The sequence below is a fragment of the Chelonoidis abingdonii genome, chromosome 4 (genome assembly GCF_003597395.2).
Source record: "Chelonoidis abingdonii isolate Lonesome George chromosome 4, CheloAbing_2.0, whole genome shotgun sequence".
NCBI lineage: Eukaryota > Metazoa > Chordata > Testudines > Testudinidae > Chelonoidis > Chelonoidis abingdonii.
Window position 1 is genome coordinate 123,312,364 of NC_133772.1, and position 22,966 is coordinate 123,335,329.

The 22,966-nt window shown below is 42.0% G+C and overlaps 1 protein-coding gene across 1 annotated transcript in view; it reads right to left on the minus strand.

The window, feature by feature from the left end:
• Positions 1-484: 484 nt before the first annotated feature.
• The window catches only part of TRIP11 (thyroid hormone receptor interactor 11), a 97,869-nt gene continuing 75,387 nt past the window's right edge, over positions 485-22,966 (minus strand). Inside the window, exons 17-21 of the mRNA XM_075065644.1 lie at positions 8,467-8,548; positions 7,530-7,644; positions 6,781-6,906; positions 5,181-5,325; positions 485-2,699 (exon numbers count right to left, since the gene is read on the minus strand). Coding sequence (XP_074921745.1) covers positions 2,479-2,699; positions 5,181-5,325; positions 6,781-6,906; positions 7,530-7,644; positions 8,467-8,548 — 689 coding nt within the window. The 3' untranslated portion in view covers positions 485-2,478. The remainder of the gene's footprint in view (positions 2,700-5,180; positions 5,326-6,780; positions 6,907-7,529; positions 7,645-8,466; positions 8,549-22,966) is intronic.

Below are 22,966 nucleotides of genomic sequence, written 5' to 3' on the forward strand. Positions count from 1 at the left end.
GGAGGAATGCAGTGGGGGGAACACAGTCTCTAAACAGACAGTCCCAAGCCTACAGAAGCAATCTCTGCAATTCCAGGGGCTTCTTCGAATTTGATACATTTTCCTTTCTCCAAGAGAAACATGAATTAGGGACTCTGACATTTCCTGACTATTTTTGACCCCTGCCAAAGTTTTCCAGAGGATGGGAAGATTTAGGTGGCAGTTACCAAGCTATTGCATAACAGACCTGATCTAAAGTCCAATGAAGTCAATGGTCCCAATACGTATTATTTCCGTTAGCTATGAAGCTAACTTGTTTCACTTCTGTGCATTTTAAGTTCTATATAATTTTTAAAAATCAAGATGACTTTTTTGTGAAAAATAGTAATCAGCCAAAATGTGACTGTCAACCACTAAGTTCAGGAGACAGCTGCCAGCACATGTCCACCTGTATTACTAATCTGTAAAATACATTATTTTTAAAAGGCAAACATTTCTGTATATATCATCTCATCAAAAGGATTTTATTCGAAGTGATTGCTCACCCTGAAATAAATATAATTATACGTATATAAGAGATTGCACAGATACACCCATGGTTTAAACTTTCTTTAGCGTCTTTTGGACAAAAAATAACCATTCCATGATGGTGGTTTTCCAATGACAATACACATTTTAAGTAACCTACCTGAATATTCTCAACAAAAGTATCCAAAAATTTAATAGGAATTTAAAATTTAGTTCTTATACAATATACTTGCTTTCATACATCAAATATTCCTACTGACCTTTCAGAAATCAAAATTTCAAAGGACTTGAATGCATTCATTAATTTATCCATAATAGATTTTATAACAGATACTAGTGATCTGAAACAAAAATTCAACATGATTGATCTGCTTCTAAATTTGCCTTAACCTTCCATTTCAAATCCATAAAACTCTGCTACATTGGGGAATGTCATTATCATATGAAAGTGATTCTGAAGTTGAATTCTTCATGAAGACTGGAGCAACAAATTGAGAAACTTTTCTAGAGAACAGTTTAAAGGAAATGAAGGGATGTTACCATTTTATCTATATATAAATAAAGAAAAGTTTTGTTGCATTCATTATTTTGACAGATTCGATACAAGATTCTGTGATTAATTTTATTTAAACATAACTCTCACAACATTTTAAACTAAGGGTACGTAATGAAAATGGAGAGGATTAAAGGCTGACAGTTCTAATATAGAACTTGCACAATGATCACCTTTAACACCGACTAAACAAGGAATGGCATAAACAGGATTAGAAACTAGACATTTTTAAACTAAGAAGCTTTGTTGCAGATTTTAAACTGTTTTTCTAAGAAGGTTAGTTTTAACTTTCAGTATGCAATTCAATACTTTACCTGCAACATGTAGTATAAAGTGTACAAGTCATCACAGCTAAATTTACATAATCGGCTTTGTTTCTGGTCTTATATAGACCTATTTACAAATCTGGGATAAGTAAATATCTATTTACCTAAATTTTATACATATGTTCAAACTTTAAACCGGTTTCAAATCAAATCCTGCATGATAAAAGTCTTTTAAATATACATCTTAAACCATTACAGTACTGCAGCATGTATATATACATATATATATATATATATATATATATGTATATATATATATATATATATTAAAATTCCCATGGATCTGTTAAATTCTCCATTAACAGCTATTCACCACATGGAAGTTTTTAGGAAAAAAAAATCCAAGATATTCTCCAACTCCTTTGTTTCCAGAATTAACACCTTGGTGTCTGTGGTTCTGGATTACCATAAGCAGCTATTAGACTGGGAAAAATATAGCTCCTGGTGCAAAAAGGATTGATGTGCCTCAAAGTGGCCCAAAATTTGGGATGCAACTTATCTGCTTATTAAGAGAGGGATATGTTTTTATGTAAATATAGTTGGGTAACTGCAAGTATTTTTGTCGTCTCCAATAATTAAGCTCCTACATGCTTCCCTACCTCCTCCTTTGGAATTTGTGTCATGAATGGGCACCCCGAATATTATTCTATATTAATTTTGGTTAGAAATATTAATTAATCTTCAGTGGTGCTTCCTCACATGCCCATTGTCAATAACAGATTGTGCTCTTTGACAAACTGACCCCAATACCAAAGAGTTAATATTGCTGTTGCACTCCTGAAACAACTCAGAATACAGCTAGTGTTTATGAGTCCTACAGTTTGTTTTGCAATTCTACAACTGAGATAGAATAAATTTTCTCCAGTTTAAAACCTACCTCAGAACCAATATGAACAAAGAAGGCAGTTATTCCTGTGACTCCTACAATTTCCAAAGCACGGTTTAGTTCATAATTAAATATAAAGAAAAACCAAGTACATCTGCAAACAAGTACACGGTTTTTTACAAAAGGCCTCTGTGATCAGTTGTATAAAATATAGAGTTCTCATTTTCCTTAAAGTGCTATCATCATCAATATTGATTCAGAATCATCTATTGTTTCAAGAGGTCTTTTAGTACAGCACCAGCACTGGCATCAGGCAACACTGGCAGTGGTGTAAAAGTAGGCAATGCATCAGAAATAGGTTTCATAAGCAGATGCCCTGATCCACCAGCTCCAAGAGAAGTGGGGGTGATTAGGGGCACTGCTGCAGATCGGGGTGCCAAGAATGGATTCGCATCTGGTCTTCTACTGGTTCCCGAGCCTGTAGTTTCTGAAATTTAAAAAAAACACAAAGAATAAACAAACAGAACACACACACACACACATTAGAAAACATTTACAATCCACCAGTTTTCAACGCAGTTGTGTAGAAAGCAAATTATCCTTCAACTGGCTTCTCCTTCTCCGTTGCATCAAATTCAATCTTCGTGTCCTACACTTCAAGGCCTTTCACAACTCTGCATCCTCTCTACTTATCTACTTTATTATTACATCCCACTAGTAAAATTATACTAACTTTGATTGCCCATGTATCAACTTCTCATAATCTGCCCCTTTTAGACAAAACTCTTGCCCATACTAGCTTTTGTCCAAGTCATTTCAAATTCAATATATAAATTCTCTCAGTCTGAGATAAAACTAGGGCCCTACCAAATTCATGGCCATGAAAAATGTATCACGGACTGTGAAATCTGATCTGCCCTGTGAAATCTGTCTAGTGTAGGGGAGGGGCAGGGCTGGGGGCTCCTACAGTGCACCATGCTCCAGTTGCTAGTCCTGGGCAGGCTGGGGAGGGATGGGACTTCCTCTTCCCCGGCAGGGGCCATTCCTGGGTCAGATCCACCTCCAGGAACCTCCTGGCTGCCGGAAGCTCCATGGCTGCTGACTGGCAGTCTTAGTTCTGAAAGCAGCACCATCACCAGCATGGAAGTGAGGGTGGCATGGTATGGAAGTGAGGGTGGCATGGTATGAAATTGCCACCCTTTCTTCTGCGCCCTCACCAGTAGCAGTACAGAAGTGAGGGTGGCAATACTGTGACACCTCCTACAATAGCATACTATACCATGCCACCCTTACTTCTGTGCTGCTGCAGGTGATAGCGCTGCCTTTAGAGCTGGGTGCCTGGCCAGCAGCTGTTGCTCTCCGGCTGCCACCACTAGTAATGCAGAAGTAAGGGTGGCAATACCGTGAGCCCCCCTACAATAAATAGCCTTGTGACCCCACTCATGATCCGCTTTTGTGTCAGGATCCCCAGGGTTACAACACTGGCATTTCAGATTTAAATAGCTGAAACCATGACATTTATGATTTTTAAAATCCTATGACTCTGAATTGACCAAAATGGACTGTGAATTTGGTAGGGTCTAGATATAACCTATGTTTTTCCTTTGTGTGCAGATACCAGAGGGGGAAGCAGGCAAAAAAAAAAAAAAAAAAAAAAAAAAATCATAACAAAATCAGGTTTATAGTTGAAACTAAGTTGCTACTGCCACTCCATAATAATTCAATACATTTTTTTTTAAAAAAAGATCTTTCATCACACAACTGCCTCAAACTCCTATAAATATAGGAAGGCTACTCAAGTCCTTTTGCATTGGTATGGGATTTACATTCTTATCTTATGCTTCTTCAATATGGTATATCTCTAGCAACTGAAAACTTAGATACCAAAACAATTAAGGGATATAGGATGGGTGTCTGGTTTTATAAGGGAACAATATGGTTCCTGAATGAATAAAGGAACTTAGTTTATCCAGACTAGGAAAATGAGCTTTTGCCAAATAAAATAGGGTACCCTGCCTATATTATTATAAATGACAAGAGTACAAAGAAATATGAAACCTAATTTAAGTTTATTGAAAATAATGCTTTCAAAGATAAGCTGATACAGCAAATTAGAAATTCTCTATGTTTCTCCAATTTACTTGTGGCTTGAAGAAGTTATTTAAAACTTAATATTGCAGCTTACAATTGTTGAAATTTTAATTTAAAAAGGCTCTATGATCAGCAACAGTTGGCATCTAAAGATGAAGTCCTAAAAAGCATATTAAAAAAAATCATTCCATATGCAGAACTCTGATTAATTAAATTAAGGACTTGATCCTACAAGGTGCTGAGCATCCTAAACATATATTACTCAGCAGCATGTGCTCAGTGTCTTACAGGATCAGAATCTAAAGGAAAGTCAATTGATATTTTTGCACATACCTGCTAGGAAATATTTCAAGTACAGGTATAACTGTTAAAGTATTCTGACTTTACCAATATGGAGAACAAATTAGAGATCCTTTCTCAGATCAAAAATCAATCTCTGATTAGCTCACATTTTTAAACAATCTGCTAGTTTTAGCCTAATACTTAGGTGAACTGGTGTTACACATCACAAACCATCACAAGCTTGGCATTGTTAGCTCTGTGAGATCCAGGCTAAACAGCAGGGATGCTGCAGATCAGGACTAGAGAGCACAGACATAACCACGTGCAGGGAAGATTAACCACCATCTGTTTGGCTCTAGTGCTGGCTCTCACCATCAAAAGCAATATATTCACTCAGAGATTAAGGGGACTTTTTTGGGGATGGGGGAAGGGGGAAATAGAATATCAAAGTGGTCTAAGGGAGCTAGGAGCTTAACTCCCGTATGCCCTTTAGAAAATCCCATCAGAACGAAAGGACGGACGAATACACACAGTTTCTCTCCCCCTTTAAGGTTTAACCCAGAACTTCAAATTTTCCACCAATATATGGTGTTACCTGTATGGCTGCTGGATCTGGTACTACTAGGATTACAAATTCCTGCTGCTCCTAAAGGTTTCATGTCATGAACAGAGAGCGTGGGTAGGGGAAGGTTTGGACGTGATTCCGTTTCAAGGAACTTCACAAACAGTTCTGAAAAAGACTAGAAAGAACATGCCCACTAATTAGAGCATTTTCAGTCATTTTCTTTAACTGGTAACTGCTTCTGGGCCACCATTTAGAAAGAAAGACTGGTCCTGAAAAGATATGTACTGGGCTGCAAGAATTTTTCTAGCCCTAAGGTCACAAGAAATCAGACTTTAACATGCGGTGAACAAGGAATTTATTTAAAAAAATATCAGTTAAACTTCAGTGACACAGCAAAAATATAATTAAAACTTTAATAATTTCCAAAGATAACATTTGTACCTCCACCATCAAAGTCTGATTGTTTCTTGAATCCCATGCTGCTATTGACATCACAAGCAGTATAACATGGACACAGGAACATTGTCACCCAAGTTATAACAGCTTAATAAAGAGGAGAAAATGTCAGATTGTTTTTTAAAAAGGCCATTACTTTCTCCACTTTGTTTATCTGACACACTATGCCATGGATATGAGACTGCTTATGATGTCAGCCAAAGCACAGTACTCAGACTTTGCTAGGAGAATAAGCACTGCAGATACAAAATTATTAATCTTCTTCTTTATGCCTGTAAAACTACTAAGACAATTTACATTATTAGCAAACACACTGGGAAAAAACATTTTCTAAATTAAATTAATTGATATCTACATCTTAAAAATCACAGCTCTGGCTGGTGGCTTACTTTATTACTCCACTTCATTGCTTGTGTCATTTTAGAAGCCAATATCCTCCCATAAGCTTACAGTCAGAGATTAACGCTTTACATCAATTCTCCAACATTTTTATTTTGTGGCACGGTGAACAAAAAACAACTTCCAAATCCTCTTATTGCTCCTTGCTTGATTCTCAAATATGTTCCATTCTGCTGATCACCAAGAAAGGCTCCAGTCTACTGACTACAGTGTCAGAATCACCACTTTATAAAACTTGAAAAGTGGCTGCTTTCTCAAGAACTTCTGAATCTAAGACCAATGATGTACAGCACAGAAAAGCTAGGAATTCCAGCTTTCAAGTTAAAATTGAAACGAGGGTGGGGGGCCTTTGGGGAAAGGGAAGGACAAAATTGTAATCAAAGTATGATTTCATCTTATATCCTGCAGCCTGCTGAAGACTCCCAGCTTTCAAATAATGCATTTAACCTCTAGTTCTGAAGGTTCACACAATAAAAGTCCCTGGTGGACAATGATGTCATCAATCCCTAGAAAAGCTGTAATATTTTGGTAGTAGCCCAGCACTTAGCATGGACCTCAGGCCAGTATGACTTTTAACCTCCTGTTTATTACTGGTTTAAAAAAAATGTTGGAAAACTAAGTAGTTGCACTAAGAACACAAGTAATTTCAGATCTATTATCAATAAAACCAACATTAAATCAAGACCAAAATACCAAAACTAAAAATGTTAGCATTTATATATAACTGTCATGGCTTTTGCATTCAAATGTAGAGAACTGTATAATTAATCCTTACACTATTGAAAACAGATTGATTATTTGGTCTTATAGGTGTGCTCGGGACACTCTTTGATCCAGCTCCTCCTCCACCAAGCCAACCAGTCACCCATCTGGTAACACCTTTTTGGTCTTCAGACACTAACTAGAGAGAATTAAAAAAGAGAAATGCTGAAATAAAGAAAAAAACAGCAAAAACAACCAACAAAAAGCAAACAAACAATAAAAATCAGCTTATGGGCTGGCTCCCATACATTTGCTTACAAATGGCAAAGGGAACTGTTCCAGATTATCTTATTTGACGAACAGCGAACCCTTAATTTACTGACAAAAGCTTTAAAACTGTTCTCCACCCCTCTGAAATATCCCACTGGTCTAAAATCCTGTTATGCATAAAACCATTGTTTAAATAAGCCTGTATACATGAGTTAAACTAGTTTGACTAACTGAAGTAAACATTCTGAGACTGTCATATTACAGCTACTGTACTAACAACCAAGTGAAGCTCTTTCCTTCCTCTACAGCAACATCCATCAGACAAAATGACATCCTGCATCTATTATTCTATTAAAATCATTGTAAGATCCAGCAGAATCAGGATGTTCCTCTTTAAGAATGAGCACAAATGAAAGGCCAATTTTTTTATTTTCCATAAACATTGCTTGGCCATGGCATTTAACGTAGCAGCAGAAAACAACATTGTGTTTTACTAACATCACAAATATATGTTAAATGAAAGAGGAAGTCTAGTTTTTAATGCGGTATTACCTGATCTAGCTCTTCCTTTTTGATCCCCAAAATACTTCCCATTAACCTTAAGACCTCATGACGCTTATTCTTTGGAGTATGAAAATGCCCAATGAAGAGATTTCTCATCAAGACCCTACAAAAATGAAGAGAAAGAGCTAATTAATCAATTCAGCTTTTACAGAACTCATGTTGTCAAAATATTAACATATTAATCCTTATTCTTGAAATGATTTCACATATGCTTTTCTAATTTATCATCATCATCATCATCATAAACCAAAGTCAAAATGTATTGATTCAAGAAATAAATGGCAACCTCACCAATTTCCTTTAAGCTCCGAAAACATTTCCTCTACTGTGGGTTATAATTTGGAGAAGCTTGCAAATGGCCTTATTATCTACTGAGACAGAGGGAACAATGATTCACATGCTGAGGAAGTGATATATTTCACTGAGATGGAGCAAGAAGCTAAGTACTGTCTTGAATCAATCCTAAGGGAGGAAACAGTGGAGTGGCTATAGTTTTAATATCAATTCTAAGTGAGGGGAACCAAATGAGAGTCTGATATCCAGATGATACCAGCTATGTGAGAAGGCTTATTTTTTGTGCCCTAGACAGATTACAATGTACTAGCATTGAACTACAGATAAAGTCAAGAAATTAGAGTCAAACTAGAATTATAAATAAGGAATAACCAATAATGCTGATTTTGTTTAGACGACAGTTTAATTCTGTTTAGACAAACATTTTTATTTCAATTTTCAAAACTAAGCTTTAAAATGACTGTACAATGGAAAATATGCAAGAATTCACTATTTTTTGAAAGATTTTATGGAGAAACCTAAATCTACACCATGACTACTATTCTTATTCTGTTAGTGTAGTTTTAAGAAGGGATGTATAGGATGAAGAGCAAATAACTTATAATTACATCAATTGAAAAAAGTCACTTACTTGTCTACTTTCCCTTCTGTGCTGTTTATAAGATTCATTAGTTTGTTTTGTGCATCTTCTAACATTTCTTGTTTGATCTCACCTAGAGAATTAATATGTAATTTCACTGTAAATTAACTAAAATAGACAATTTTAAGATAATATACATTTCAAAGTTATATACACATATGTTTTCAAATAAAATGCATCAATATTATTAAAATAAGCTTTTTTTTTAAATAAAGATGATGTATTTGGAAAGTGTTCACTTAATAAGGTATTTAATATTTTAATATGAGCTAAAATACCCAGCACATTCAGTGCAAAGTGAGCCAAAGCACAGACAGTAGGATATAAATCCACTCCATGAGGCTTGGTAAATTGTTCAGCTGCAGTTAAATTAACTAAAGCTGGGAAATAAGATCTTATGCAACAGTTCATGAGCTGCTTCAGTACATTCTAGGTATGATTTCAGTCCTATCTGAAATCTTATATAGTGTAGAATATGAACTAAGAAACCACTTTGGCCACCATAATACCCAAACCTACCCCACTGGGTCTCCTGAATTAGCCATAAATGGCTATTGATACCCCAACAGACTTGGAAATGTTAGCACTTTTAGAGCCATTTTCTCACACTGTGTAACTGAAACATTTATTTGCATTTTACTTTATCTCAATTTCCAGGTATAATTTTGCAGACTGCCAGTTTGACACAAGACTGCAATGACTCTTATGGTGTGTTCTGGTCTGTAACAGGGTCAGTGTATGTCATCTGGTCATGTGTGTGCTGCCTTTTTAGCTTCCAAGTGCACCCAGACTCTCATGAGAAGTTCCATCCCTTTTCGGGGTTTGGTTTATTCAAGTAACTTCACAGTTCAACATCACCTCAATGCAAAACAAACTTTCACGGACTCCAGCATTCTTTCCCAAAAACCAGATCCAACTGTCTGGACCTACAGCCTCTCATCAATAAAGCTTCAATCTTTGCTTTCTGTAGGTACCTCCCACCAGGCAGTCCCATCTGTTTGGCACGCAAGCCCCCCACCAGGGTCCTTCCTCTGGCCCTGGGTCTTTCTTCTTTTTCTCTTTAGCAACCCTGGGCTGCCAGCACCTAACTCAGCCACTGTCCCAAGCCGCAGAACAGGGTGCTGAAACATGTGCATGCACTCCAGGATCAGCACACTTACATGGTCCATTATGCCAATAACCCTTATGATGAAAAGAGAGACTGAAATGGCTTTTTGGAAGTATGAAAATTCAGTTTAAAATGGTTGGACTGGAACATCACAGATACCATGAAATTTCCTTGACACACGGAGCTGAGGGACAAATGAGAGGGCCAAAAGCTGTTATTTATTTAATTTGCAAATCATACGATATACCTATCAATACTTATGGAATTAAATAAAAAAGTTTCAAAAATGGACCTTTATCCGCTATCCTGAATTCCTACTTGCCAGCTCCATGTTCCAAATGGTTGTTGTGATGCAATACCCTGATCTGCTGGATCACAGCTGAGTGGAAATCATAGGCAGAATGGTCAACTACAGTGTGGCTTTGTGATTGATATGTCCAGTATGAAAGTTACCAAGAACAGTGATTCATTTCATACAGACCAAATAGGCATCAGATTTAGTCCTTTTGTTGCTATGATCATCATTCTTCCTAAACAGTTTAATGGTATCCATTTCTCTATGCATCTAGTATTACATATAACTCAACCGCTTGCCTTTTCTTATACACATACAATCACCTAACCACCCTATGGAAATGTATCCTGGACTTTGTTTGACCTTCCATCACCTTCATCATTCATAAGCTGATAAAAATAGCTTATGAATTCCTAAAATATTATGAGAGAAAAATAAATCCCTAAGAAAATTCACACAACAAAACCATTTTATTCAACATTAATGTTGTGAGAAAACATGCCAAGATTCCTACTCATAAACTTATATTAAAATATGGAATCAAAAAGAGCTGATATTAGATAAATTAAAGATTTTTTGCACAATAAAACAGTACAGTAATTGTTAGACAACTTCTTCACTTTCAAAATGTTTTGGGATTTAAGAAAAAGTTGACAATTGCTTAGGAACTAAAAGATATTTCCAGGGTAGTATTAGATGCTAAATGGTAGTGTTAGATGCTAAACTCTGGTGGTTTCTTCTCCTCTCATAATCATGGCAAATCCCAAAGGAAAATGGCCTCTTTGCAGATCGAGCACCACTTGGATCAATCTTTGACCAGTTTACATTTCTCACCAACACACAGGATACCGGAATGCCCTTTCCGCAAGGTTTCATTGGTCAGTTTCACCTCAGTGGCAGAGAATCTCTTAGCCACTTCAGCTACATGGACAATTGACTAGATTATACTGAAGCTGACCACCTTGACAAACACCCTGACAACATGAACGACTCTGGAGAGGTCTTCTCCCCTGACTAGGGTTAAAATGATTGCCAAGTATGAATTTTGCAAGATGTATTCTCTCAGGGTTACAGTTAAACTAATGCAAAGGGCAGGTACAAATCTCTGCGTACCACACATAAAGGCTTAACTGGGGCACAGGAGCTTCATGCAGAGCCTCTGTGGTAAAATGGATTTCACTCTCAAGTAACACTAACAGAGACCAGGAACTTTTCCTTCCCTTCCTCTGCAGAGTTGAGTGGCTATCACCTTCAATCCTGTAGGAAATGTCCATCAGGTTAATCTACCCTTGCAGGAGGTTCCCCTTGCTCATGTGTTTGTATATGTCAGACCATTTCAAATTATACTCGTAAATTTTAAGTAAACTTTTTAAATTTAAATCCAATATTTTCTGTATTAAGAAGCTGAGATATGGACATCTACAAGCCCCAATCACTAAAATATGTAGGTAAAATTCCTATGAATTACTATCAATACATAAATATATATTTTTTGGGGGGGGAGCATAACTTTATCTACCTTTTTTGGTTACAAATCATCTGACATACATGGAAAAACATTTCACTCTAATTTCCACATGGCTTGTAATCCTTTATAAAATTCTGCCCACAACCACATTGGCACAGTGGGGTTTTCTCAATTAACAATAATAACTCCCATGCCACCCTCAGCAGGACTTTCTATATACATCAAAGACCTTAGCTGTGAAACTGATATGTTCTAATGTAACCTGTTTGAGGACTCCAAGTACAACTGTAATAATTGTGAGTCACAAATTGAATTTTATAGAGTACAAGGAGGAAAGAAAGTAACTAGTGTAATGCTTAAAAAAACCTTACTCCAGAGGCATAAGGATTAGTCTTTTTATTCAAAACAAAGTAAAGATTGATTAATCTCTCTTCACAATTACACACACACACACCCACTCTAATAATCAGATTCATTATTGAACATCAGTATCGATTACACTCTGAATACAAGGGTATATTGAGAAATCCCACATATTAGCATTAACAAACTTTGAGGATGTGATGAGATCAGAGAACCATCCTGATGCGTAAAGTGCCAGAGAATGGCTGCTTAAATACAAACACACACTTGCAAATTCCAATATTTTGCAAATGCTAGACACAAAAGGGTGTGGGGGGACAGAAAAATAACACTGCTTTTAAAATCAAGGTTTTAAAGATATAAAGAAGCATAATTTATATAAAATAACTTAATATGTGGGATTCCACAAATCCAAAGTTTAAAGAAAGAAATGTTAAGAAAAGATGACAGTTCTGGGGGCCATATGAGTTAGTATGTTGTGTAGGTTTTTCAGAGAGGAACAGGGAAGAGAAAATCATTTAAAAAAATTGAAAAATGTGATTACAAAACAAGAAAATTGAAAAAACTCAGGAGCAGGTATAGATCTGAAATTACCTTTTAACTGCTCCCCTCTCTTTTTTTTTTTTTTAAATTGAACAGATTTCAACTCAATGGTGTTGCTTTAGACTACATTATTTTTCAACTGTTCATCTCAAAACTTATTCCTCATAGTCAATACAAACATTACCAATACATTTTTAAAGTGAAAATATTATTGCTAAATATATTATTCTACTTTTGTCAAAACATTTATTCTATCATGAGCTCACTAAGGGTCACTTTAATAGCCATATTCCATCATAAGTTTAATAAGGGTCAGTTTTAATGGCTATTACACATCTATACTCATTTGTAGAGTGAATAAACTGTTTTATAATCAGTCCCCATCTCGGAAATATATTTCCTTCTAAAGTATTGTGACATCACAAGTATAATTTCACAGCTGAATACAATTTAATCATTTATTTCATGGGTATGAAAAGAGCGCATAGCAGAAGAGACCTTAGCCAAAAGTCAGCATGGATTGCTGTAAACGAGACATTTCTGACAGTCTCCAATAATCTGTTAGCCATTTAAGGCAATTCAAAAAACTGCATCTGGTATGTCTTATATTTTCCCATTAAATATCAGTTCTCCTGCCAAAAAAATCCATAAAGAAATTCTTCAAAAGATTTGGCTAACAAAGCTGTGTCTGGGAATGTATTTGGCCCATTTTCAACAGGACATCATATGTTTTCTTGAATAAATAACATGTTAAAAAACTGAGAGCCTTTTCTGAAAAAAATAAATAAAAAAAATCTACTATTTGATAGGTACTTCTAACCAAGTAAAATGTTGTTTCCCTTACGCATCAAGTTTTTAAACTAAACTGCTTATATCACATTGAGTGAGACAAGGTGGGTGAAGTAGTATCTTTAATTGGAGCAACTTCTATTGGTGGAAGAGACAAGCTTTTGAGTTACACAGAGCTCTTCCTGAGATTTGAATATTTCCTCATTCACCTTGTCTCTCTCACATCCTGGGACCAATATGGCTAAAACAACACTGCAAATATCATATTATTGCTTGAAACTATACTAAGATCCAACCTTGCCTGTAAGTTCAAACCTACTGAGACCTACCAACCTTTCCACTACCACAATCACCAAATGCAAAACTATGGGACTAAGTTCACCCTGGCATGAGCACACCCTCCCACAGGAGGGGGAGTTTTGTCTGCTTATGCCGAGGTTCAATTTGGTCCTTAGTGTCAGGGAGAGTTTCACAAGGAATTACTGTACTGAAAATCAAGCTATATATACAGATGGTTCAACTCAAACCAAAAAAGGTAACTAGCTGTATCTTCATGTTGCAGCTTGACGTTTAATTTACATTGTAAAAGTCATATGTGGACTTGGGAAAATGCCCCTAACTTTGCCCACAGGAGGCCAAGTTTTGCACACACACAACTGGAATTTGAGTAAATACTCATTTAAAGCATCTGATGCATCCGACGAAATGGGTATTTACCCACAAAAGCTCATGCTCCAATATGTCTGTTAGTCTATAAGGTGCCACAGGACTCTTTGCTGCTTTTACTCATTCAGTGAACTAGTAAAAGTCACAGCTTTTCTGGAGAATAGTTGCTGAAATAGCTGAGAGTTGCCAAATTACTTTGCACTCCTACTTCCTCTCTAACCCCAAGCTTTTCTATCTGTTTGCTTTAAAATGAAAAGTTTGTTTTAAGGGGAAAGAATGAGTTGATCAGTGCAGATGAGGAACAAAAAAATAAAAACACCAAAAAGTTTTAAAATGAGCAGTAGGAATCAGATGAATATGTTCACTGCTCAACAGCAGAAGCTACCTTACAGGGTGCGACGAGACACTCTGGGCTCCTTCCCCCAGGGAAACTCAAAAGAAGAAGGATCTTCCAATAATTTCCATTTGAAAGGGGGAAGAGAATGAGAAAAACCAAGAGCTCCTAGTGACTGCAGGGCACAAGTGATCTTTTGCCATCCACTCATCTTCAGACACTAATTAACATGGGCACCTTCCGGCTCTCTTCCTACCCCTAGACTCTCATATCAAGCCTGAATCCATGCAGTGAATTGGGTAGGTTGAAAGCAGGGCACGCAAGTAGAGTAATAGCAAAGCAGGTTGGACTAGGGCACCTGGACAGAAGAGGGATGGGTCAGGAGAGCAAGAAAGAAGAGAAGGAAAAGGTAACAAGACAGGTACAGAACATCCCCTCATGCCTGGAAAAAAAGGTTTAAAACTGGGCTGGATTATTTAACAAACTCAGTACCCTTAATTATTTGTAGGTATTTGTTCAGATCACAAAATCATCATAAAACTTGAGGCAATGGCATAACTATAAATCTTGCCTCAAGAAGGAAACATGACTAAAGTAGAAGAGATAACAGGTCAGGACTGGGTTATACTGATAGAGCTGTGTAGGAGAGCTAGCACGTTTGATGCTATCAGACCACTCTGATGGCAACAAAAATTAATTCAACAAGAAAATAAAAACAAAATGAACCCAAATTTCTTCATATAGCAATTATTTGAATTGCATCAAAGGCATCTATTTTAAAACTAGTATTCTCACAATCTAGCCTTACTGATGTTTGTTTGCCATATATAAATACCTAAATTTTCACAACTTAAGTTTTCACTTTGTGAACTTGAGACTGTATCATACAATGTGCTGATAAGACAGACGAAAAAGTAGATTTGATAATTTTCACTAAGATGTTACTGTGCCTTTTAAGGTTTCCTAACATTGTTTTAATGTTAAAACTTTATGACAATGAATCATCAATCTCCAGCTTGTTTATGGAAGAAAAAGCCACACAACTCTTCTTTACACGATTCATGTCTAAGTGCAGTCATAAAGCAAAAGCCATTTATCTTTTTCAAAATTGTTTCTCCTGGCAAACTCCTTCACTGTCTGGCCAAGTTTTGTCTTAAAAATAAAAGTACAGTATAACAACATTTATCAACATTTAGAGTACTTAATCTAAGAATATGTTCAAGACATCTTTCTAAACAAAAGGGCAAGCAAGAATTTTGCATTCCAAAACAGGTGAAATCAGATCCGAAAATATAGTCTCTGATATAGGCACATATCTCCCACTGACATCAATGGGAGTTAGGCGTATGTGAGGTGACCTGACGCTTTATTATGAAGATTAAAAAAACAAGCAGAAAGTATGAATATAAATTGCTTTTTGCCTATTGCCACACAGATGTCAAACCATAACACATCATATCCTTTTTCTACTCTAATGTCAGTCACTACCTTCCTGAATGCCCCTCCATCCAATCTCACCTCTGCTGGTTCAACTTCTGCTACCAGGAACATCTACTTCTCTGCCTCACTGCCTCTTCATCTCATTTCAAATCTCAACTGAGCACATCTTTCTCTCGTCTCTATATTTACCTTTCATTTTTCTTCTGCTATTATTAACTTTGTAACTACTTAATTCAGATCAAAACTTCCAAATACAACTTATATCAAAGACACAGTATTTTTTAAACAGGATAAAAACACAGACCCGGGATTATAAACACAACAGAAAAACAGTGAATGTTCAAGAAAAAGCTGAAGCTCCAGGAGAAAGGAAATAAGTCAAGTTCTATTTGCATATCCATATTTTATTATGGAAACTATTTATAGCTAAGATATTTTTATGGCACTCATCACTGTCACATCTGAGCACCTTAAAAACAAGCTTTAAAGAAGGTGACAAAACTCACTTAAGGGCACAGGTATCTTAGAAAGAAGTCTAAATACAAACGGCTTCTCCTGGTGGGAGATTACGAATAAAAGATCTATAAACTTCCTTCAAATCATTAGTTTATAAGAAAAAATTAAAGATTGTCAAGGATGGCACAAATCTGTTCTTTTACTTCACAAGAGGAAAAAAGGGAAGTTACCTTATTATAACCCAATATGCATGGCTGCTACCTGTATTCTACTGTGGGCTATGCATACACTCTACACACCTGGGACTGGTAGAATTTGCAAGCAGTGTTCATTGGTCTATGCCTATGTCTTTGCTCTCCTTGTGCTTTGTAACAATGATATAAGGCAGTGGTTCTCAAACTGTGGGTCGTGACCCTGTTTTAAAGGGGTCACCAAAGCTGGTGTTAGACCTGCTGGGGTCTGGGACTGGAGCAAAAGCCCGAGCCCTGCAGCCCAGAGCCGAAGTCCGAGGGATTCATCCCTGGGTGGCGGGTCTCAGATTACGGACTCCACGCCTGGGGCTGAAGCCCTTGGGCTTTGGCCCTTCTGCGTCGAGCAGCAGAGTTTTGACTTGGCTCCCCCGCCTCATCCCCCCTGCCCTGGGTGGCGGAAAAGACGGTTACTCACCTTTGTAACTGTTATTCTTCGAGATGTGTTGCTCATATCCATTCCAGTAGGTGTGCGCGCGCCGCGTGCACGTTCGTCGGAGATCTAACGGAGACTTTACCCCTAGCCTAAGCAACACTTGGTGGTCACGACAGGCCGGCAGGCGCGCCCCCTGGAATGGCGCCGTCATGGCGCCTGATATATAGCGCCTGCGCGGCCCGACCGCTCTCTCAGTTCTTCTGCCGGCTACTTCCGACAGAGGGGACGGAGGGCGGGTGTGGAATGGATATGAGCAACACATCTCAAGAACAAACCAGTTACAAGGTTGATAACCGTCTTTTCTTCTCGAGTGCTTGCTATATCCTTCCAGTGGTGATTCCAAGCTTACGCTAGGCGGTGGGGTCCGGAGTGAGACGTTGTGGAAGAGAGACGCTGAACGAAGGCGCACCTCGGTCTTTAGATTGGTAACCAGCGGATCAGTGCGATTAAGGTGTGGCAACGAGAGACACAGGTGCCGCCCGCATATGTCCTGGATGGGGACCTGGCCAGGAAAGCGCAGTCAGACGAGGATCGGAGCCCGAGTAGAATGGGCGGTTGATTCGGCCAATTGGGATGTGGGTAGTCATAGATGTCAATACAAGATGTTACCATGTGGAAATTCGCTGGGACGTTATAGGGAGACTTTCATACGCTCCGCCACTACCTATGATAATTGGGCTGTTAGAATGGGCCCTGTCTGCATTCCTGTATCACTTGCCAGACGGTATTTGCCCTGTCTCTTCTTTTTATCATTCAGTAATTGGTATAGACCCTATTTCCTAACTAACATATACATTACCACCTCTTTGGGGGCGAAGCCAGACCTTTGGCAACCTGTGCTCGCATACAAGAGACTCTATGTTGGTGTAAACATTGCTTTGCCAATTCAGAGGCGAACACAACAGCTTTTGGGCCGTCCCTATGACCTTCTGTGATGTCACTAGTGTAGTACTTTAGGGTGTTGCCCTGCCATGTGCAGCGGGGGAGAGGAGAAACGAGTCCCGTGTATGCCGGTGTATGCCGTAACACGAGCCTGATCACCTTCGAAGCTCTCTCTCAGCTCACGTGTTTCAATAGAGCTTCTACGTTGCCGGTCTCAATGTGTTGGTTGTATAGTAATATCAGAGTTATACTAAATGCGCATTTTGGTTTTAAATATGTGCAGTAGATATTTAGGCATTTGTGTGTTTTAGGTCTTGTTAGCTCTATTAGCTAGTCATTACAGAGCTCTCCCGTTCACCTTGTAACTATCCCCAGTAAATGTAAATGATTAATTATTAGTTGTGTGAGTGTCTGCAGTTGCCTCGTGACCCATCACTTCCCCTTGCATCGTCTTACCTATATAGTTATTGCCAGTGCACGCCCTGGTAAATAACAAGTTTGCATTTTCTTTTGCCCTGCGATCGTGGGCAATCTACAGGTGCGAGCGTCTGAAGGCTTTAGTCCTGCGTGTAGAACGCCGGAGGGCCCGGCGGACATCCAGGGTGTGTAGCTGCTGGTCTCGGCGCGATGTGTGCGGCTTCGGGAAGAAGACTGGCTGAAAATATCTGATTAAACTGAAATGTGAGACAACCTTCGGAAGGAAAGGCTGGGTGTGATTTTAGCCTTGACCTTATCTTTGTGAAAGATGGTGTAAGGTTGGGTCCACGACACGCACGGAGCTCAGATACGCGTCTGCAGAGGTTGGATAGCTACCAGGAAGGACGTCTTTCATGACCAGATAAAGTACAAGAGCAGGTTGCTAACACTGGCCTCAAAAGGGGCCCCCGTGATTTAGAAGCACCAGGTTGATCCCACGTGGGGAAGGGGCTAACCGGAGGGTACAGTCTCTCCCATCCTTAGGAATCTTGAAAACGATGGGGTGTGAAAAGGTGGAAAGTACCGGACTCTCCAGGATGGAGGCTCGGGAGATTGCGGCTAGATGGACCTAATGGAGAGAGTGGCTAGGCCCTGGCCCTTGAGATACCAACAAGTGTCGCAGGACAACAAGAGACTGGAACAGCATCAGGCGGACCCATGGACTGCCGTGTACACAGATGGAGAATCGCTCCAACTTTGCGAGAGAAGTCGCCTGTGTTAGAGGGTTTTCCTGCTCCAAAAAGGACCTTATTGAAACCTCAGTGGAGCACCTGGCGCTCAGACTGTTCAATCGCAGCAGAAGCCATCGCGTCAGGGGTAGGACGTGAGGTCTGGTGACGAAGCTGCAAGTCTTGTGTATTATAAGGTCCGGGTGAGAGAGGTAGTGGTAAATTGGGGCGTCAGGGGACAGGTCGAGCAGCATGGTGTACCAATCCTGTCTCGGCCATGCGGAGTGCATCAGGATCAGACTTGCCTTGTCCTGCGCCATTGAGCAGGACCCTTGTGGATAAGGGAAAGAGTGGAACGCTACAGGGAGACCTTGTCCATAGGGAATGAGATAAAGGCGTCGAGGGAGCCTCCGGGAGCGGCCTGCAGGGAGCAGAACATCTGACACTTCCTGTTCTCCTGGAGCGCGAATAGGTCTTCTGGGGAAAGGCCCCGACCTCCGAAAACAGAAAACAGAACTGTCCGGGACGGATGGCCATTTGTGTGTCAGGAACGATCGGTGCTCAGGCGTCGCTAGGAGTATTCCGACCGCCGGGGAGGAGGAGCTATCAAGTTGATCGCGCTATACAAATTCCCGACAGTTGTAGTGCCTCTTCGCCAAAGAGGAGTAGATGCTGTTCCCTCCTTGCCTTGTTTATATATCATAGGCCGTTGTGTTGGTCACGTGAATGGCAACACGACGGCCACTGTGTACTGCTCGCAAATGCCTGGCCATGCACCGGACGCCCTTATTCGCGACTTGATGTGTAGCTGGGTCTTGGTAAGGACCAAAGCCCTTGGGTCTGTCAGATGGACCCAGAGTGTGCGCACCACCACCCAGAGCGGAGCATCGTCGTCAGGGATATCGAGAGGTTGAGGCGCTGAACGGCCGGACCGGCGCAAGCCAGGGTCGCGGGGTCCAGCCACCGAGTTGAGGGGAGCCCAGTAAGTGTGACAGTATTGTGACTATCATGTCGGCAGAGGCATCCCTGCTGGCCGAAAAGACTGAGGCGAGCCACGAGTTTTGCAGAGGGCGCAGCGTAGTCTCCGGCTTTGTCACAAAAGTGCACGCAGCCATGTGACCGAGGAGGGTTAGGAACGGTGCGTGCAGTGATAGTGGGAAAAGCGTGGAGCCCCTGAACGAGGAGAAACTATCGATGTGAATCTTTGAGAAGCATCTGGCTGTTGCTCGATTTACGAGTTCCAGCAGCGCTCCTATGAATTCTATTTCCTGGTCGGGAGGATGGATTTGTGCTAGATTGATGATTTCAATCCTAGACGAAGAGAACAGTTTTGATGACTGACGTGCCCGGTCACCGGGCCTCGGAAGCCCCTCGAATCAGCCAGTCGTCGAGGTAGGGAAAGATGATGTGGCTGACGACGGAGGTAGGCCGCAACTTACGCCATCGCTTGGTAAAACTCGAGGGCGGGAGGGCCGAAGGGCAGAACGCAACTGGTAGTGATGATGTTCACTACGAAACGAAGAAACCTCCTGTGCGGTGGGTAGATTGCGATATGAAAATATTGCGTCTTCATGTCGAGAGCAGCGTACCAATCTCCGGGTCGGAGGATTAGGAAAATGTTTATCCCAGGCATACCATGTTGGAACTTGAGCTTTCCTGATATATTGTCAGAGCTCCGCAGTCTTAACCGTGGGACGGAGGCCGCCTTTCGCCTTGGAGATTCAGGAAGTACTGGAATAGAACCCTCTGCTCTCAAATGGCCTCTGGAGCCTCTCTTATGGCCGCCAATGTGGGCTTCGAAACTTCCTGTAGGAGGGTTGCTCGTAGAGGGGTCCTGAAGGGGGCGAGGAGGGAGGGTTGGGTAAGGCGGTCGGTCGAAATAAACTGAAGACGGTAGCCGCCTTCCACGTGCTGAGGACCCGGTCCTGATGTTTAGCTGGACCAGGCAGGGAAGAAAGGGTGAGCGCGGTTTGGAAAAACTGACGCGGATTCTGGGAGGAATAGGTCGGTGCTCTCGAGCGCACTTCGAAAGCTAGGGGTTTCCGGTCCCGCCGGTGTTTTGGCTGCGGACCGGAGTTGTTACCGCCCTTGAGGGCCAGACTGGCGTCTACGAGAGTCTGCTCTACGCCTGGAGAAGTCTTGTCACTCGCCGAGGTTGGGGGGTAGACCGTCGGGGCTGGGGACGGAAGGGCCGCCTTTGAGTTTGCGGCGTGTGCATTCCCCAGCGAGCGCATTATTACGCGATTGTCTTTAGACTTGGAGGTGAGGGTCTGTCTACTCTGAGAAGAGACCTGGCCGTGAGGGGGGCGTCAAAGGGTAGGTCCTGTATCGGTACTGAGCTCCGGTGGTAACCCGGACGGCTGCAGCCACGAAATACCCTCATAGGACCTGATGCAAGATTGTAGCCGCAGAGTTCCGCTGCATCTAGGAGGCCGAAGGGGAAAAAAGGGTTTTCCTCGCCACTTTTGTCCTTCCCTGTAGGAGCGCCGAGAACTCCTGGCGGGAAGTCCCTGTGGGGAGAAGCTCCCCGTAAATTTTCACTGCCTCCCAAGTGTTGAAGCTGTAACGGCTCAAGTAGGGCGCCTGTTGATTGGCGACTCGGAGCTGAAGACCCCCAAGAGAATAGATCTTCCTGCCCAGGAGTCCATGCGCTGGCCTCTTCTAGACTTGGGGCGCAGGGGCTGTGTTGGCCATGCCGCTCTCCGCTCGTTGACTGACTGGACCCAACGAGCAAGCGGAGGGTGGACATAGAGGTATTCGGTACCCTGTGGACGGGACCCAGTATTTGCGCTCACCCTTTAGCGTGGGAGGCACCGAAGCCGGGGTCTGCCAGATTGTATCGGCTCGTGCCTGGATGGAACGAATGAAGGGGAGCGCTACGCGTGTGGGGCCTCCGCCGGATGGGGGGGATGCTGACCACTGGGTCATCCACCTCGGGACCTCCTCTCGGGTAAGTTATATTTAAAGGCAACCCGGCGTAGTAGGTCCCTGGGTGAGCCCTGAGGCGATAGGGCGGTGCCCTGATGTAGATGTTTCCCCGCCACAGCCTCGTCGGGAAGAAGATGCCCTGAGACTCCGGGACCAAAGGTTGAAGAGACTCTTGGTCCTGTGGGGCAATCTACGGCTTGTTCAGGTGAGGCCGTGTTCCCGGGCTGGCAGCTTGCTCCACAGTTTCGGAGGGTGGTCTGCTCACCGTGGACTCCCGGTGCCCTTTTGTCGGAGGGAACAGAGCGAGGCGTGGCTGGTGACGCCCTGGCTCTGGTGGTAAGCCAGGAGTCCAAAGGGCCATGGCTGAAGGTCCTTGAGTGTCAAATCATAAGATGCGAGTCGGCATGGAGGAAACGGATGGTTGCGGATGGCCAAGGCGGGCGAGAGTGTGAGATGATCCTCTCTAGGTCCAGTTGGTCCTGTCGGTGGTGCCGGGGAGCGGTACCTGGAGTCCCGCCGGTGCCGCGAATGCGACGGGACCTGCCTACCAGCGCGGGTGCCGGGAGGTCGGCCAGTGCCGAGAGCGTCCGTGCCGGAGATCGTTGGCGGACGTGCGGTGTCAGGCGGAAGCGGTGCCGAGATCTGGAACGGCGCCAGTAATTGCCTTGATGGTGATCGGGACCTTGAGCGGTACCCACGCGACTACGTCCAATCTTGAAGGAACGGTACCGGGACGTGGAGTCGGCCGCCGGATCTGGAGGCGATGGTGAGACCGGACGTCTGCCGTGACTGACCTGGAACGAAGTCCCGGTGTCTGTGTGGAGGTAGGGTCCTCAAGATAGCCGGCTGTCCAGAGATTGGGGATCTTCGCACCGGCCGGTCGAGGCAGCTCAGGCTCTGTCATTCTGCAATCGAGTCTCGTGCGGTTTTTGAAGAACGTCTCCGGGGTCGAAGGACAATAAGCTCAACCGCGGCACACCGCCGGGGAGCAATAGGCACGACTCCGACGGCCCTTTCCGATGGGCCGCCCCGCCCGCCCCCCGGGGGGGGGCGGAATCCAACATGCAACAGACTCGAGCTGCGGCAGAGGCAGTCGTGGCCGGCGGTCTGTTTGTGGGCAACGCTTCTGATGCGGGGCTGGTGGTAGTGGCCAAGGAGGCTTACGCTTCTTGCCTCTCGGAGAGCGCGAGCGGTTCAGAGCAGGAGTAGGTCGCGGAGACTTGGTGAGGTGTCTTTCTTCGAGGGCGTATGATGCAGTGCCGAGGAGGCGCTTGTTCCCTGGTGCGCGGGCCGGTGCCGAGGACGGTGAGTGAGCGCTGCCGGTCATGAGCAACTGTTTAAGGCGAAGTCCCTCTCTTTTTGGTCCGGGGCTTGAATTCTTAATAGTCTT